Raw genomic sequence first — 17,551 nt, 5'->3', positions numbered from 1 at the left:
TGGGTGCAGGAGGAGAAGGGGACGACAGAGGATGAGATGGCTGGATGGCATCACTGACTCCATGGACGTGAATCTAAGTGAACTCTGGGAGTTGGTGATGGACAGGGAGGCCTGGCGTGCTGCGATTCATGGGGTCGCAAAGAGTCGGACACGACTGAGCGACTGCAATGAATTGAACTGATGGGATATTTACTACTTTCCAAGCACTGTTCTAGACTAGGGATGGAGAACATGCTGAATAGATGTAGAAGGTCTCTGCTGTCATTGAAGTTGCCTCCTATCAGAAAAGACACATAATAAACAAGCAGACACACATACTGGGATGTCAGTAAGTGATAAGTCATATGATGAATCATAACGTGGGGTAACAGGATAGAAACTAGGGTGGGAATAGTGACTCTGTTTCAGATAGGTTTGTCAGAAAAGATCTTTTTAAGAAGAGGATATTCTTTTGGAAGACTGAAGTATATAAAGTAGTGAGCCAGGCAGAGATGTGAGGGAAGAGTTCCAGGTAGAGGAAATGGCATGTGTAAAGGTGCAGATGGGAATCGGATTGGCAAATTGCAAGAACGGCAGAATCCCAGGGGTGGCTGGAGAGGAATGGGTCACGGAAGATGGATAGGAGATGAGCACAGTAAGGAAGGCAGAGGTCAGTCCCGTGTAGTCACACATGCCATGGTGACCACAACAGAAGGTCGCTGAAAGTTCTAGCTGGGGGTGTGATATGATAAGATCCAGCCTTAAAGATCACTGGCTTTGTGAGGAATAGATTGGATAGAAGGAGCAGAAGGACCTAAAGCCTGCTTGAAGGTATATTAATTAAGGGAGGTTAAACTGCTATAACAAATAAGTAAAAACTTAGTGGCTCAAACACAATGGAAATTTATTTCTCAGTTGCACTAATAGTCCAGGAAGGGTGTTCCAAATCAGTGGGAGGCTCTCCTCCATGCATTATTCAGGGACCCAGCCTCCTTCCATTTTTATGATTCCACTATCCAACCAGTCCATCCTAAAGGAAATCATTCCTGAATATTCATTGAAAGGGCTGATGCTGAAGTGGAAACTCCAATACTTTGGCCACCTGATGCGAAGAGCTGACTCATTTGAAAAGACCCTGATGCTGGGAAAGATTGAGGGCGGGAGGAGAAGGGGATGACAGAAGATGAGATGGTTGGATGGCATCACCGACTCAATGGACATGGGTTTGGGTGAACTTTGGGAGTTGGTGATGGACAGGGAGGGCTGGTGTACTGCAGTTCATGGTGTTGCAAAGAGTCGGACACGACTAAGCGACTGAACTGAACTGATCCCCTAGGACCTTGTCATGAACAAAATCAAGACTGAGTTCCCATATTCAGATTTCAGGCACAGAGAAGAGGTATACCTACCCTCTCAAAGGCTTTCATGCAGAACTGGCACTCACCACTTGTGTTCACATTCTGTTGGTGAGAGCTTAGTCACATGACCACACCTAACTGCAGTAAAGAAGAGTGCTGAGGACTGAATGAAGTATTTGGAGGTTAGAAGGAAAAGACGAGCCGGTGAAGGAGACTGAGTAGGGGACAGTGAGATAGGAGGAAAAGCAAGGGACCAAGGCATCTTAGAAACCAGGAGACAAATACATTTCAATCAGGAGAAGGTGATCACTTGGGTCAGATGCTACCAGAAAGGTCAAATGAGATGAGGAGTTGCCCATTGAATTTGAAAAGGTTCAAGTCACTGACAGCTTGAGTAAGAGTAGTTTTAGTTGAGTGGTGTGTACTATCCTAAAAGTAGGTTGAGGAAACAATAGGAGGTAGAAACCATATAGGCGATTCTTCTGAGAACTTTTGCTATAAAGGAGACCCAAAAAATGGGACAGTAGCTAGGGGGTGACCAGAAACTTTCTTTAGTTGGAAGAAATTACAGTGTATCTGTATTTGATGGGGATGATTTGGTAGAGGATGGAAAACTTGATGATGCAAAGGTGAGATGAACAGGGCACAAATATAGGGATGGGCCTTAGGTAGGAGGCCCATCTGCTTCCTCAATGGAAAGGCAGAAGAGAGGGCACGGATGAAAGCAGGTTGGCAGATCTGCTGATGAGAGGATATGAAAGCTCTCTTTTGAGAAGACAGGTTGTAAATTTATTGCATCAGAGCGTAGGAGAATGAGTTACCTTAAGGTATAAGACTTGTGAGTGATGCTAAAGTGAGGAAGTAGATGATCTGTCCAAGGGAGTGCTTGCTAACAGTCTTGGGCACGGACTCTAAGCTAGATGAGAGGGTAATGAAAAGAGAAAGTAGGTGGTAGGAAGCAAAAACATATTAGGGCAAGTTGACTGAAGGTCCCCCTGCAGGCTATGAATAGTTGGGGTGGGAGACAGCAGAGTGAATGAGGAAAAAAACAGAGGTGATGGACTGAGGGCAGATTTATTGAAATCGTGATTTAGGAGGTGAACTTTCTGGTAAAGACAAGCCTCAGGTGTGGCCAAGGAAGCTAATGGTTGAGGTGAGTGGACATTGTCTTTTAGACTGAATTACAAAATTGGAGAAGAGGAGCACATAGGTGTTTGCTAATAAAAACACTAGAAGGTTTGATAACAAAATAGTAACCGAGGATTTTGACTCATTTATTTTTCAGATTTCTTCCTAAAGTCCAGGCTACAGGAACAAGATATCCAGAGGAGACCAACTTCTTTCTACACTCACATATGCAATCCCTGGGTCTCCCTGTTGGGGGTGAGTAACTTCATTTTGATCTCAACTGTTCTTGAGACTTAATTCAGGTGGATACATGTGTGATCTTGGGGTGAGGGTTGAGGGGAGGACAGAGGAAAGTCTTTATTAGGAGAAATGTGTTTTAATTCCCTCTTATATTAGAATTTAGATGAGGCTACACATGGCAAGATTGCATTTAATGAACCATTTATTTTAATCAGTGGTTTACTTTTTAAATAATCATCTCTGATAAATTCTGGATCACTGAATTTCCAGGTATACCTTATTAGCATAATTTAAGTTGCTTCTCTTAGAGAGGAGTAGGACAAGGAGCTAGAATAGAATATCTATTTATTGATTGTTTTGATTAGAAGGTACTTTCATAAGGACATCTTCTCAAATATCTTCTGTAAAGAGGGTTTTTTTTGCACTACAAGTAAACTTCAATTATTCAAACTGCTATAGGATTCAGAGGTTGATGAGAGGACCATTGTTTCTAAAGGCCCTAGTCTTATCAAGGGTTTTCGTTTGTTTTTTTGAGGGGACCACACCACGTGGCTTGCAGGATCTTAGTTCCCAGACCAGGAAGCAAACCCTGGTCCCCTGCAGCAGAAGTGTGGAGTCCTAACCACTGGGCCACCAGGGAATTCCTTCACTTAAGGCCCTTGTCTTGTGGCTTGCTTAGTGTGTGTTTCAACCATGAGCTGACTTCTTCCTTCTCTTTCCACAGGCTGTTGGGTCCCTTCTCATCATGTTTGTTATCCAGTGGGTCTATACCCTGGTTAACATAGGTGTTGCTGCCATTGTATATTTCTACATTGGTCGGACAAGCCCCGGACTTCACCTTGGTGAGCAATATAGCCATTTTGCCACCACCTCCTTTCTTCTCTTTCAGCATTTATCGAAAAGCATAGGTTTTGAACACCTATTAAATGCCAACACTGACTCAGATACAAATCCCACTTTCAAGCTGACAGTCTAGGAGAAAAAAATATGGCATGTGCATAAATGATAACAAATGAAAAGTAATAATAAATTGTGAGGTTTATAAGACATGTAGAAGTAAAGTGGATGACAACAATAGCTTAAGGGCCAGGAGGGAAGAAATAGGAATATACTATTGAAAGTTTCTTGTACTATATGTGAAGTACTAAAATATCACTTAAAGATAGACTGTGGTAAGTTAAAAAGGAGTATTATAAATGCTAAGCAACTACTAAAGACAAATATACCTTGACAATATTGTGAGTTCACTTCTAGATCACTGCACTAAAATGAATATCACAATAATGCAAGTCACACACTTTTTTTTGTTCCCTAGTGCATATAAAAGTCATATTTATACTATACAGCAGTCTGTTAGGTGTATAATAGCATTATGTCTAAAAAGCATTGTACATATCTTAATATTAAAATACTTTCTTGCTAAAAAATGCTAACCATCGTCTAAGCCTTCAAGTCATAGTAGTAACATCAAAGATCACTGATCACAAATCACCGTAAGAAATATAATATTAATCATAGTGAAAAGGTTTGAAATATTATAACAATTCCCATAATGTGACTCAGAAAGTGAGCCAGTGCTGTGGGGGAAATGGCCCTGGTGGACTTGCTCGATGCATGGTTGCCACAAACCTTCAACATGCAGAAGAGGCAGGACTCAGCAGCACAGTAAAATGTAGTGCAATGAAATGAGTTATGCCTATAACACGACAAAGAGTTACAGCTAGTCAGCCAATAAAGAAGATAAAATTGAATTTAAAACACTCAAATCAGAAAGAAGAGATAAAGATAATAGACCAAAACCAAATAGCAAGGTGGTCTATATAAACCTAGCCATATCGAGTACTCTTGCCTGGAAAATCCCATGGACGGAGGAGCCTGGTAGGCTGCAGTCCATGGGGTTGCGAAGAGTCGGACACGACTGAGCGACTTCACTTTCCCTTTTCACTTTCATGCACTGGAGAACGAAATGGCAACCCACTCCAGCATTCTTGCCTGGAGAATCCCAGGGACAGCAGAGCCTGGTGGGCTGCCATCTATGGGGTCGCACAGGGTCGGACACGACTGAAGCGACTTAGCAGCAGCAGCAGCAGCCATATCAATAGCCACACTAATTTTAAATGGTCTAAACACTCCCGATTAAATGGTCTAAACCATTGTCAGATTGAATTTGTCAGTTCTCAGTTTGAATTGAGATTATCAGATTGAATAAAAAGCACGATCCAGTTGTTGCTGTCTACAAAAAACCTACTTTCAACGTACAGAAACAAATAAGTTACAAGTAAAAGAATGGGACAAGCTATATCGTGATAAATCAGACAAAGCTGGAGTGACTATATTAATATAAGACAAAGTAGATTTCAGAGAAAAGAATATTACCAGGGATAAAGAGGGTCATTTCATAAGGACAAAGGGAAAATTAACCAAGAGGACATAATAAACCAAGAGGACATAATAAATCTTATTATTGATGCACCTAAAAGCAGAGCTTTGAAATACAGGAAACAAATCCTGATAGATCTGCAATGATAAGTAGAAAAGTTCTCACTTATATTCAGATTTCAACACCTCTATCTCAATAATTGATAAAACAAGTAGAAAAAAACAGTAGGGCTTTAGAAGACTTGACTAACATTATCAACAAATGTGGCCAAATTGATAGTGTAGAATACTCTATATAACAACAGCAGAACATCAGGTGAAAAGAATGAAACATTTACCAGAATAAACTGTATTTTAGGACATTTTTTAAAGTCTCAGTAAATTTAAAGGTTTTTAAGTCAATTCAAGAACAAAGAGGAAGTGAATTAGAAATAAATACCAGAAAGACGTCTGGAAAATCCCCAGATATTTAGAAACTAAAGAACACTGAATAACACTAAATGACTAAGAATACTAAAGAGCACTAAATATACTAAAGAAACTAATTAACTCATGGTTCAAAGAAGAAGTAAGTAAATTTTTAAAGTATTTTTAACTGAATGAAAATGAAAAGATAACATCAAAATTGTGGGCTGCAGCTAATTCAGTGCTTAGAGGGAAGTTTACTACATCAAATGCTTATATTAGAAAAGAAAAATGTCTCAAATCAGTAACCACTGTTTCCCACTTAAGAATAATTTTTAAAAAATGCAAACTAATCTATAATGACAGCATCATCAGAGGTTGCCTTTGGATGGGGTAGAGGTGTGGATATGTGGGAGGGAGGTCTTATGAAGTGGCTTGAGGGGACTTGGAGGTGATAGATATGTTCAGGATCCTGCTTTTAGTGGTGATTTCACAATATATACATGTATTAACACCAAATGGTGCACTATAAATGCATATTGTTGCTGTTCAGTCGCTCAGTTGTGTCCGACTCTGCGTTCCCATCGACGACAGCACGCCTGGCTTCCCTGTCCTTCATTATTTCCTGAAGTTCGCACAAACTCATGTCCACTGAGTTGGTGATGCCATCCAACCATCTCATCCTCTTTTGTCCCCTTATCCTCCTGCCTTCAGTCTTTCCCAGCATCAGAGTCTTTTCCAGTGAGTCAGCTCTTTGCCTTAGGTGGCCAAAGTGTTGGAGCTTCTGTTTCAGTATCAATCCTTCCAATGAATATTCAGGGTTGATTTCCTTTAGGATTGACTGATTTGATCTCCTTGCTGTCCAAGGGACTCTCAAGAGTCTTCTCCAGCACCACAGTTCAAAAGCATCAATTCTTTGGCACTCAGCCTTCTTCACAGTCCAATTGACTAATTTGATCTCCTTGCTGTCCAAGGGAGTCTCAAGAGTCTTCTCCAGCACCACAGTTCTAAGGCATCAATTCTTAGGCACTTACTGTCTGGCTCTCACATCTGTACATGACTACTGGAAAAACCATAGTTTTGACCATATGGACCTTTGTCGACAGAATAATGTCTCTGCTTTTTAATACACTGTCTAGGTTTGTCATAGCTCTTCTTCCAAGGAGCAAGCATCTTTTAATTTCATGGCTGCAGTCACTCCATAGTGATTTTGGAGCCCAAGAAAATAAAGTCTGTCACTGTTTCCATTGTTTCCCCATCTGTTTGCCATGAAGTGATGGGACCAGATGCCATGATCTTTGTTGTTTGAATGTTGAGTTTTAAGCCAACTTTTCCACTCTCACTTTTTCACTCTTTTCCACCTTCATCAAGAGGCTCTTTAGCTCCTCTTGGCTTTCTGCTATTAGGGTGGTATCATCTACATATCTGAGTTTATTGATGTTTCTCCTGGCAATCTTGATTCCAGCTTGTGCTTTATCCAGCCTGGCATTTTGCATGATGTACTCTGCATCATAAGTTAAATAAGCAAGGTGACATTATACAGCGTTGACGTACTCCTTTTTCAGTTTTGAACCAGTCCGTTGTTCCATGCGGGGTTCTAACTGTTGCTTCTTGACCTGCATTCAGGTTTCTCAGGAGGCAGATAAGGTGGTCTGTATTCCCATCTCTTTCAGAATTTTCCACAGTTTGCTGTGATCCACACAATCAAAGGCTTTAGTGTAGTCAATGAAGCAGAAGTAGATATTTTTCTGGAATTCTCTTGCTTTTTCTATGATCCAACGGATGTTGGCAATTTGATCTCTGGTTCCTCTGCCTTTTCTAAATCCAGCTTGTACACATGAAAGTTCTTGGCTTGTGTACTTTTGAAGCCTAGCTTGAAGGGCTTTGAGCATAATCTTACTAGCATGTAAAAGGAGTACAATTGTGTGGTAGTTTGAACATTCTTTAGTGTTGCCCTTCTTTGGGACTGGAATGAAAACTAATCTTTTCCAGTCCTATGGCCACTGCTGAGTTTTCCAAATTTGCTGGCATATTAAGTGCAATACTTTAACAGCATCATCTTTTAGGATTTGAAATAGCTCAGCTGGAGTTATATCACCTCCATTAGCTTTGTTCGTAGTGCTTCCTGAGGCCTACTTGACTTCACACTCCAAGATGTCTGGCTCTAGGTGAGTGATCACACTATCATGGTTATCTGGGTCAGTAAGACCTTTTTTTGTGTAGTTCTTCTATGTATTCTTATCACTGCTTCTTATTATCTTTTACCTCTGTTAGGTCCATACTGTTTCTGTTCCTTATCGAGCCCATCTTTTCATGAAATGTTCCCTTGGTATCTCTAACTTTCTTGAAGAGATCTCTAGTCTTTCCGTTCTATTGTTTTCCTCTGTTTCTTTGCATTGTTCACTTAGGAAGGCTTTTTTATCTCTCCTTGATATTCTTTAGAGCTCTGCGTTCAGACGGGTATATCTTTCCTTTCCTCCTTTGCCTTTTGCCTCTCTTCTTTTCTCGGATATTTGTAAGGCCTTCTCAGACAGCCATTTTGCCTTTTTGGATTTCCTTTCCTTGGGGATGGTTTTGGTCACTGTCTCCTGCACAGTGTTATGCACTTCCATCCATAGTTTTTCAGGCACCCTTTCTATCAGATCTAATCCCCTGAATCTATTTGTCACTTCCACAGTAGAATCGTAAGAGATTTTATTTAGGTCATACCTGAATGGCCTAGTGGTTTTCCATACTTCCTTCAATTTAAGTCTGAATTTTGCAATAAGGAGTTCATATCTCAGCCACAGTCAGTTCCTGGTCATGTTTTTGCTGACTGTATAGAGCTTCTCCATCTCTGGTTGCAAAGAATCAATCTTATTCTTAAACACACATAGTTTGTTCTAAAAATGTACCTGGGACTTGTTTTAATCAGGTAGGATAAGACACAGACACAGAAATGAGGAAACAAGTTTATACTCGCAGACCCCTAGGAACAGAAGGGCCATGTAGGGCCACAGGGGGAGGACCAGAGTTGGTCATGAGGCAAAAGAGGTCAAGGGGAGAGCATGGCCCCTTATGACCACCAGATATCAGAAGTGTGCTCCTAGGGGAGTTTTAGCTGGAAAGAATGGGCAAGGCAGGTACATAGTTGAGTAAGTTTAGGATTGGATAGTTTGAATAATTGCAGGGGCTCTGGGCTGTAGGGGTCATCTCCAGTTGTCTAGTATTTGGCCCTGGGGCAAGTTAAGGCAGGGGGATATTGGCTTGATGTATAAGAGCTTGATAAAAGAAGTGGTTGGGAGCATGGGTTTTGGATTAATTGGTTTGGGTATCAAAGGTGGGGCTTCCCTGGTGGCTCAGTTCAGTTCAGTTCAGTCAGTCATGTCCAACTCTTTGTGACCCCATGGACTACAGCACACCAGACCTCCCTGTCCATCACCAACTCCCGGAGTCCACCCAAACTCACATCCATTGAGTCAGTAATGCCATCCAACCATCTCATCCTCTGTCGTCCCCTTCTCCTCCTGCCCTCAATCTTTCCCGGCATCAGGGTCTTCAAATGAGTCAGCTCTTCAAATCAGGTGGCCAAACTATTGGAGTTTCAGCTTCAATATCAGTCCTTCCAATGAACACCCAGGACTGATCTCCTTTAGGATGGACTGGTTGGATCTCCTTGCAGTCCAAGGGACTCTCAAGAGTCTTCTCCAACACCACAGTTCAAAAGCATCAATTCTTTGGTGCTCAGCTTTCTTCACAGACCAACTCTCACATCCATACATGACCACTGGAAAAACCATAGCCTTGACTAGACGGACCTTTGTTGGCAAAGTAATGGTGGCTCAGTGGTAAAGAAACCTCCTGCCAAGGCAGGAGATGTAGGTTCAATCCCTGGGTGGGGAAGATCCCCTGGAGAAGGAAATGGCAACCCACTCTAGTTCTCTTGCCTGGGAAATCGCATGGACAGAGGAGGCTGGGCGGGGTACAGTCCCTGGAGTTGCAAGAGTCAGATATGACTTAGCAACTAAACCACCACCATATATCAAAAGTGTGCTCATTGGGGAGTTGTTTGTTCTTTCTAGGAGTCAAGACCCCCAAGTGCCAGAGCCAGAAGAATAAAGAAAGGAAGAAAATATTCTCAATACTTTGTTTATTGTGTGTTATTTATTCCTCAATAGTAAACCTGTTTGGAAGATACATTCTAGAGACCTTTTCATCAAGATTCTAGTGTCTCAATTTTTAAAATAAATAATGTAGTTTTAAGTCCTAACTAAATCGGATGGACTGTAACAATCCAGGCCAACTGAAAAAGAAATTCTTTCAAATTAGGGTAGTTTGACATATACTTTTGAAAGAAATGCACTTCAAACACTTGAATCATGTATACATTAAAAATAATGTTTTAGAAAAAGTCATGCTAAGTGTCCTTGTATCAGCTGATTTAACAGATGCATGCGTTGCATGCTAAGTTGCTTCAGTCATGTCCAGTTGTTTGTGACCCCATGGACTGTAGTGCACCAGGCTTCCCTGTCCATGGGATCCTCCAGGCAAGAATACTGGAGTGGGTTGACATTTCCTTCTCCAGGGGGGTCTTCCTAACTCAGGGATTGAACCGTGGCCCCTTAAATCTCCTGCAGTGGCAGGCGGGTTCTTTACCACTAGTGCCAGTCAGGAAGCCCAATTTAATGGATAGATATATTTTAATTAACATCGTGATTACATCAGTGATTGCTCCTGGATTTCTTAGAAGTTAGTTAAATCCAAGAAATTTAAATATTTTGCAGAAATTTGTTAACAGGAAAGTATGAAATCAAATTTCAGGCAAATCTACATCTAAAATGTAGATAATTTAGAATTAAAATGGTCATAAATAAGTAAGACCAATTAATATAATGTTTATTTTCTTCCTTCTGACAATGTGAAAATATATTAGGGACTTTCTCTCTGCAATTGCAGATTATTAATACAAATTTAAAACTTGTCCTCCCTCTAACCATAACAACCCTAAACGAGATTCAATAAATATGTCTTATCAGCTGCATATTGTTGATGTTAGCCGAGACTCTAACATAACCTTAAAATAATGCTTACTTCCTGATCATATATTGAACATGATCTAATAAATTTTCAACCATATATATATATATCTGGTGGAGTGAATATGTGTAATTTGGAAAAGCATTTTATAAAATTATATTTCATTTGGTTTCCTAAAGTTATATATAATTCATTTTGTGAGATTTTAAAAATATGTACTACCAGTTATTGTGCTAAGAATTTTACGTTATCTCATTTCAGTTCAGTCGCTCAGTCGTGTTCGACTCTTTGCAACCCAGTGGACCACAGCATGCCAGGTCTCCCTGTCCATCACCAACTCCCAGAGTTTACCCAAACTCATGTCCATTGAGTCAGTGATGCCATCCAACCATCCCATCCTCTGTCATTTATCTCATTTACTCATGTAATATTTTCATTTTACTGTTATAGGCACATTTTTTTAGCATTTATAAGCTTTGCCTAAGACTCCTTTTTTTAAAAAAACTTTTTGTTTTGTATTGGGGTATAGCCATTTAACAAACAATGTTGTGATAGTTTCAGGTGAACAGTGGAGGCACTCAGCCAAATATATACATGTATCCACCCCCCCAACAAAACCCCTCCTTTCCAGGCTGCTGCAGAACGGAGTTCCCTATGCTATACAGTAGGTCCTTGTTGGGTGTCTGTTTTAAATATAGTAGTATGTACGTGCCCATCCCAGACTCTCAAACTATCCCTCCTCCCATCCTTCCCACCGGCAACCATAAGCTCATTCTCGAAGTCAGTGAGTCTGTTTCTGTTTTGTAAGTAAGTTCGTTTGTATAATTTCTTTTTAGAGTCCACACTTAAGGGATGTCATATGATATTTTTCCTTCTCTGTCTGACTTACTTCATTGAGTAGGACACTCTCTAGGTCTATCCATGTTGCTGCAAATGGCATTATTTTGTTCTTTTTTATAGCTGAATAATATATCTGGTGGAGTGAATATGTGTAAATGTGTAATTTGGAAAAGTGTTTTATAAAATTACATTTCATTCGATTTCCTAAAGTTGTATATAATTCATTTTGTGTGATCACACAAAAGGAGAAATGGATTAAAAAAAACTTAAAAAAAATTTGATAAACCCTATTCTAAACTGTATCTAATGGCAGGATATTTGGTCAGTATCAACAACAATCTCATCTCAAACCTGAGCTCTAACATTTCTACATGTGGAGCTATTTGAGTCACTTAGCATGCCTGGAAAATTCCATGGTTGGAGGAGCCTGGTAGGCTGCAGTCCATGAGGTCGCTAAGAGTTGGACATGAATGAGTGACTTCACTTTCACTTTTCACTTTTATGCATTGAAGAAGGAAATGGCAACCCACTCCAGTGTTCTTGCCTGGAGAATCCCAGGGACAGTGGAGCTTGGTAGGAGGCCATCTGTGGGGTCGCACAGAGTCAGACACAACTGAAGTGACTTAGCAGCAGCAGCAGCAGCACCTGTAGGAAACTTCCTAAGGGTCAGATGCTGTGACTGTTGTACTGTGAGTCTTATGGGTGAAAAAGATGTGCTTCTTGTCCTCATGGAGGGTATGGTCTAGTGGCAGATTTTATAGCATATATTTAACACATATCAGTTTGAATCTAAAAATAAAATTATCAAAATTTAAAAAAATTAATAATTCCTAAGACTGAAATTAGCAAGCCATCTGCTTCTTTCTCTCTAACACATTCATTTTCTTTCTTGGGATTTTGGAGTTTAGAGATAAGCTTTTGAAAACTACTTATAAGTATGAAGTCCTTAGCTGGTTACTGTCAGAGAGTATTATAATGAAAGTAGTTTGATTAGACTGAAAAAGAGGGGGAAATTGTGCTCATCTTTGTGTGTATCAGGGGATGTATTTGCCCCATTAAAACCTGGGATTGTAGATGCTTACATAGAGTCTTCATAAAGTTTTATGTCTATGTCTTCCTTGCAGGTTTAGCCTCCAACTTCAGCCTTTTAAGATGGATGAGATCCCTCCTGATCCCCTCCTACAGGTCTGTGCCAACCTGGGGCCAGGATAAGGGCAGATGCATGGCTTGGCAGGTGCTAAAGGTGCTTCATGGGCTTGGGTGAATTGTGGTGTGAATACCTGACATTTGAGAACCTCAAGGAAACTCAGACCACTCCTCACTGCCCTCCACCACCCAGCCCCTCTGCCTCAGCTCATCAGAAGCTTCCTCCGGCCCCCTCTTCTCTTATCCTCAGAAATCAAGAACAGAGGCTCTCTTTAGAATCTGGTTGCTGACAGATCTAAGTCAAGAGAGTTACTTTTAGTGAGTTCACAATCTAAGGCACATTAGCATCAGTACTGACTCACACACAAACTCAAGGCCCAGAACTTCCATTCTGCCATCTCAAGTCAGAGGTAGTTGACATGACTGTACTGGTGAAAGTGCAGAGACCAAGTATAGAAACAGAGGGTTTCTGTGGGACTTCAGTGTTCAATACCCAAGGAGAGGGAAGAGCAAACATTCCTGAGAAACAGCAGAAAGCCTTTCAGGGAAGGGAAGATTTCATGAGTGCCCCAGTTTCTTTCCTCCTCCTCTACGCTTCCAGTGCTGATGCTTGCTTACCTTTGGAGGCCTCACGACTCTGGGAATTTTTATTTATTTGTATTGTTTTTGGCAGTACTGGGTCTTTGTTGCTGCATGTGGCTTTCTCTGCTTCTGGCAAGCGGAGGTTGCTCTCTAGGTGCGGCATGCAGACTTCTCGTTGCGGCAGCTTCTCTTGTCGCTGAGCATGGCCTCCAGATGCGCCAGCTTCAGTGGTTGCAGCACGGGCATTCAGTGGTTACGGTTCCTGGGCTCTAGACTACAGGCGTAGTAGTTGTGGCGCACACAGCGTGTGGAACCTCCCTGGACTGGAAATTAAGCCTGTGCTCCCTGCATCAGCAGGCAGATTCTCAACCACTGGACTACCAGGGAAGTGCCCAAGAATCTGTTTTAGGACAATATAAGCACTGCCAGTCTGTTCCAGTCAGCCTGAGAATGACCTGGATGCTAAACCAGGATGCTAAACCCTGGATGCTAGAGAAATGTTGATGACAGGAACAGGGGTCATGGGAACCAACAGGGAGGGGGCTGGCAGGGAGAGTGGTGTGGAGAGGGGCAGTTCCCTGCCATCTGCTTGGAAGCTGAACTGAAGGTCCTGCGTGAAGCTGTAGGAGGGGTGGGGCCGCTCTCTGCCTCTTTTCAGTCTGAGGCACCAGCTTGGTGACCCAGGTCACAGCACACCTGCACTGCTCCTAGTCCTGAGGGCAAGTAGAGGTTAAGTGGAAATAGATTCTGTGTGGAAGCTGCCTTCAGATTTTGGAGCTGCAACTGGTGTGTGGCTGAGTGTATTTGGCCTTATCCAATTTACATGAATATTTTTAGGTATTGTAGGTTTGAAAGCCTACAAATGACTCTGGGAGGTCAGCATTCTTTTTTGACTTCTGGGATTTCACCTCAGAGGTCACTGCTGTGCTATGTAGAAAGAAGAATGTGTTGCTGCTGCTGCTGCTGCTAAGTCGCTTCAGTCATGTCCTACTCTGTGCGACCCCATAGACGACAGCCTACTAGGCTCCTCTGTCTCTGGGATTCTCCAGGCAGGAATACTGGAGTGGGGTGCCATTGCCTTCTCCAATGCATGAAAGTGAAAAGCGAAATGAAGTCGCTCAGTCGTGTTGACCCTTAGCGACCCCATGGACTGCAGCCTACCAGGCTCCTCCGTGAAGAATGTGTTAGGAGGAGATTGTTCTTAGAAAATGACAGTGCTTGGTTTGGAAGAGAACCTAGTTCACACCATTCATGTCTCCGTGGACTTGTTGAGTGGGTGGTAGAGGCCTCAGCTAAGAGTCAGCATCAAGCTTACTGGCCTCATCATGGCTACTGAGCGATATCTTGTGGTGACTGTTCAGGGGAAAGGACCTAGAAATTGCGACCATTTAAAAGTAGGAACTGGTTGCTGTGTTTTCTTTTTTGTAATTTTGAATTTTTTTCACAACTGTCACCCCAGATGCTCTTCAAAACCAAAGAAGAACAATACTGTAGGGTGTTTTGGGCAAAGAAGTTTGGGTGTATTACTTCCTCTGTTACACCTACAATTCCCAGAATTATGTAAAATTAAGCCTGACCTTAGAGAAGCTTTCTTTCCTGAAGTCTCAGCAACTGCCCAGGTGAGAACTCTTAGGCTGTCCTAGACTAGAAAGTGAAGTGTATTATTTCCCTGAACTCAGAAAAGGATTATGGTTTGACCTTAAACACATGTTGACTAGTATGGCATTTCTGTCACTTCCTAACCTTACTTCTTGCACATTCAACCTTTATAGAAGCTAGTTCATTTCTCAGAAAGCCCAACCCCTCTAATTTAGATATGTTCTCATCAAGTGGCTACAAAGCCTTAGTTGTGTGATCTGAACTCCTATAACAGCATGTTTTTCTAGTCACTGAAGCTTTCTGCTTAAGTCCCGCAGATTTATAACAAGGTTTCTACCACTTTTTTTTTAAAACAACTATCGAATATATTCCTTATTTAAACAATTCAACATAACTACCCACAAAGTAAAGATTTAAGAGGAAATCTATGCCTAAGGTGATTTCAGGACCTAACATACTGCAGCAACTAGAAGGGGATTGAGGAGGTAAGGAAACAGAAGCAGAAGGAGGTGAAGAGCTTTGCATGAGGCTGCCAGGCTAACTTTTCACTTTCATGCATTGGAGAAGGAACTGGCAACCCACTCCAGTGTTCTTGCCTGGAGAATCCCAGGGATGGAGGAGCCTGGTGGGCTGCCGTCTATGGGGTCGCACAGAGTCAGACACGACTGAAGTGACTTAGCAGCAGCAGCCAGGCTAACTGGTGACAGAGCTGTGCCTGGCTTCTTTGGATATCCTGTCTGCCAGGCTCGTCTCTCTGCTGTCAGCACTTCCCTCACGTATCCCTAACATTTTTCCCTACCAGTTTCTTCCAACTCCAACTCTACGTGGACCTTTCTGTGGCACTGGAGCTCACTCTTTGCCTGCAGGCCAGCTTGGTGCCAGAGCTTTCACGCTTTACTGCATAACTGCTTACTCTGTAAACCGGGGCTGCTCCTCATTCATCTTTCTTCCCGGAGAACTAAAGAGAAGGTTTTTCTTTTTATTCGCTTCCACTCTCCAGCCTCTCCATTCCATTCTTTCATTTGACAAAAAGGCAAAGTAGAGCTATAGAGCCCCGACACCACAGCATTTGGAAGATTATTTTTATAGTTTTATACATTTCTGTTAAGGAAGATAAATATCATTCTTTATTTGATACTTATTTCTAATACTTTGGATTCATGAAGCATTGTACATAGAGCTTTCAACAGTTCTGTTGTTTAATACATATTAAGTAATAGGCACAGTGGTGTTTTTGCAAGGCATTTCTCCCTCCTAGCGAAGACTGACTGCCAGTGGTTAGTACTGTGGTCTTTCCTTCTGACTGCCCTCCATGTTTCTCTCACCAAAGGAGCTTGCGATCCCCCCAAGAGCAGATCATTTTGGCACCGTCCCTGGCTAGGGTTGACACGGAGATGACTCAGCTCACCCAGGAGAACGCAGACTTCGCCACTCGGGATCGCTACCACCACTCCTCGCTAGTGAGCCGGGAAGAGCTGATGCCTCAGTACTAGGTACCGAGTCCTCAGTACTAGGCAGCCCAGAACCCTCCCCTTTTGGAGCTGTCCAGGGTGCAGGGGACCCAAATCCCAGAACCTCTGTGGAGCTGGTTCTCCTCGGTAAGAAACTCAAAGACCCGTCCTCCCGCTGCCGTTTTGGACAATGGAAATGAGCATTCTGGTCTGGAGTGCCACGTCTGACCAGGCACCCACTGCAGTGGCCGTGGCCCCTGCAACATGCGTCCAGGCTGAAGAGCACCACATGGACACCAAGGCTTGCAGGTGTGCAGAACCAGGCCAGGCTGCTTGTTCTAAGGGCCACAATAAATTATTATTTTAAGCCTTATTGTTTATTCCTTGAATGAATAATATGTTTACATGGTTCCAAACCCCAAAGTGAAATCATATATACAGTGAAAAGTCTCCCTCCCATTCTTGTTTCTCATCTGCTCAGTTCCCATCTCCTGCATCAGAGATAACCACTGTTCTCAGGTACACTACCTGCGTTTTGTTATGAATAGAGAAGCAAATAGGAGTGTGGAGTTTTATTGCTCCCTTTTCATCCACAAAAGCTAGCATATTATACATCTGCTCTGCACCTTGCCTTTCCCCTTAACAATCTATCTTGGAGACATTCCCATATCAATACACATGCAGTTTCCTCATTATTTTTCATTGTATGAATGTGCTATAGTTTATTTCATCAGTTCTACAGTGATGGCATTTGGATTGTTTCCAATTTTTTGCTATTACAGTCAGTTCTGCAGGGAATAATCGTGTTCATATGTACAAGCATAATGAATATCTGTAGGATAAATTCCCAAAAGTGGAATTGCAAGATCAAAGGGGACATGCATTTGTAAGCTATTATTGTTTAGTGAAGATCTTTTTAATTGAAAAGTTAAATTACCAAGAATTACTTAATGGTGACTCACATTCTCAAAAGCATGTGTGGTGCCCCACACTCCAGACACCTCTGCAGCTGTTTTGCAGTGTGAACACATGAGGGGACAGGACTATTTTGGTTCCTTAGTGTGGCATTCCTGGTGGCTCAGATGATAAAGAATCTGCCTGCAATGCAGGAGACCTGGGTTTGATCCCTGGGTTGGGAAGATCCCCTGGAGAAGGAAATGGCTACCCATTCTAGTATTCTTGCCTGGAGAATCCTATGGCCAGAGGAGCTTGGTGGGCTACAGTCCATGAGGTCACAAAGAGTCAGACATGACTGAGTGACTAACGCTTTCACAACTCACTTTTTCTGGTGTGTCATTCATCACAGGCATCCAGTCTAGGGGCCCTGGTGGGGGCTGTTCCTGCATGAAATCAGTCCTGGCCCAGAATTGGTGGTGTCACCACTGAGCGACGAAGGGACGTACTGTTGGTCATTCTGACTTCTTTCTT

The 17,551-nt window shown here is 42.2% G+C and overlaps 1 protein-coding gene across 1 annotated transcript in view; it reads left to right on the top strand.

The window, feature by feature from the left end:
- SLC12A8 (solute carrier family 12 member 8) overlaps positions 1-16,165 on the top strand; it is a 149,343-nt gene extending 133,178 nt beyond the window's left edge. Inside the window, exons 14-17 of the mRNA XM_068968511.1 lie at positions 2,623-2,720; positions 3,430-3,547; positions 12,470-12,530; positions 16,003-16,165. Coding sequence (XP_068824612.1) covers positions 2,623-2,720; positions 3,430-3,547; positions 12,470-12,530; positions 16,003-16,165 — 440 coding nt within the window. The remainder of the gene's footprint in view (positions 1-2,622; positions 2,721-3,429; positions 3,548-12,469; positions 12,531-16,002) is intronic.
- Positions 16,166-17,551: the final 1,386 nt, after the last annotated feature.

Source organism: Capricornis sumatraensis, chromosome 1, assembly GCF_032405125.1.
Source record: "Capricornis sumatraensis isolate serow.1 chromosome 1, serow.2, whole genome shotgun sequence".
In the NCBI taxonomy this organism is placed as follows: domain Eukaryota; kingdom Metazoa; phylum Chordata; class Mammalia; order Artiodactyla; family Bovidae; genus Capricornis; species Capricornis sumatraensis.
Note: the sequence above shows the minus strand (reverse complement) of the source record. Positions and strands in the feature narration are given on the sequence as shown.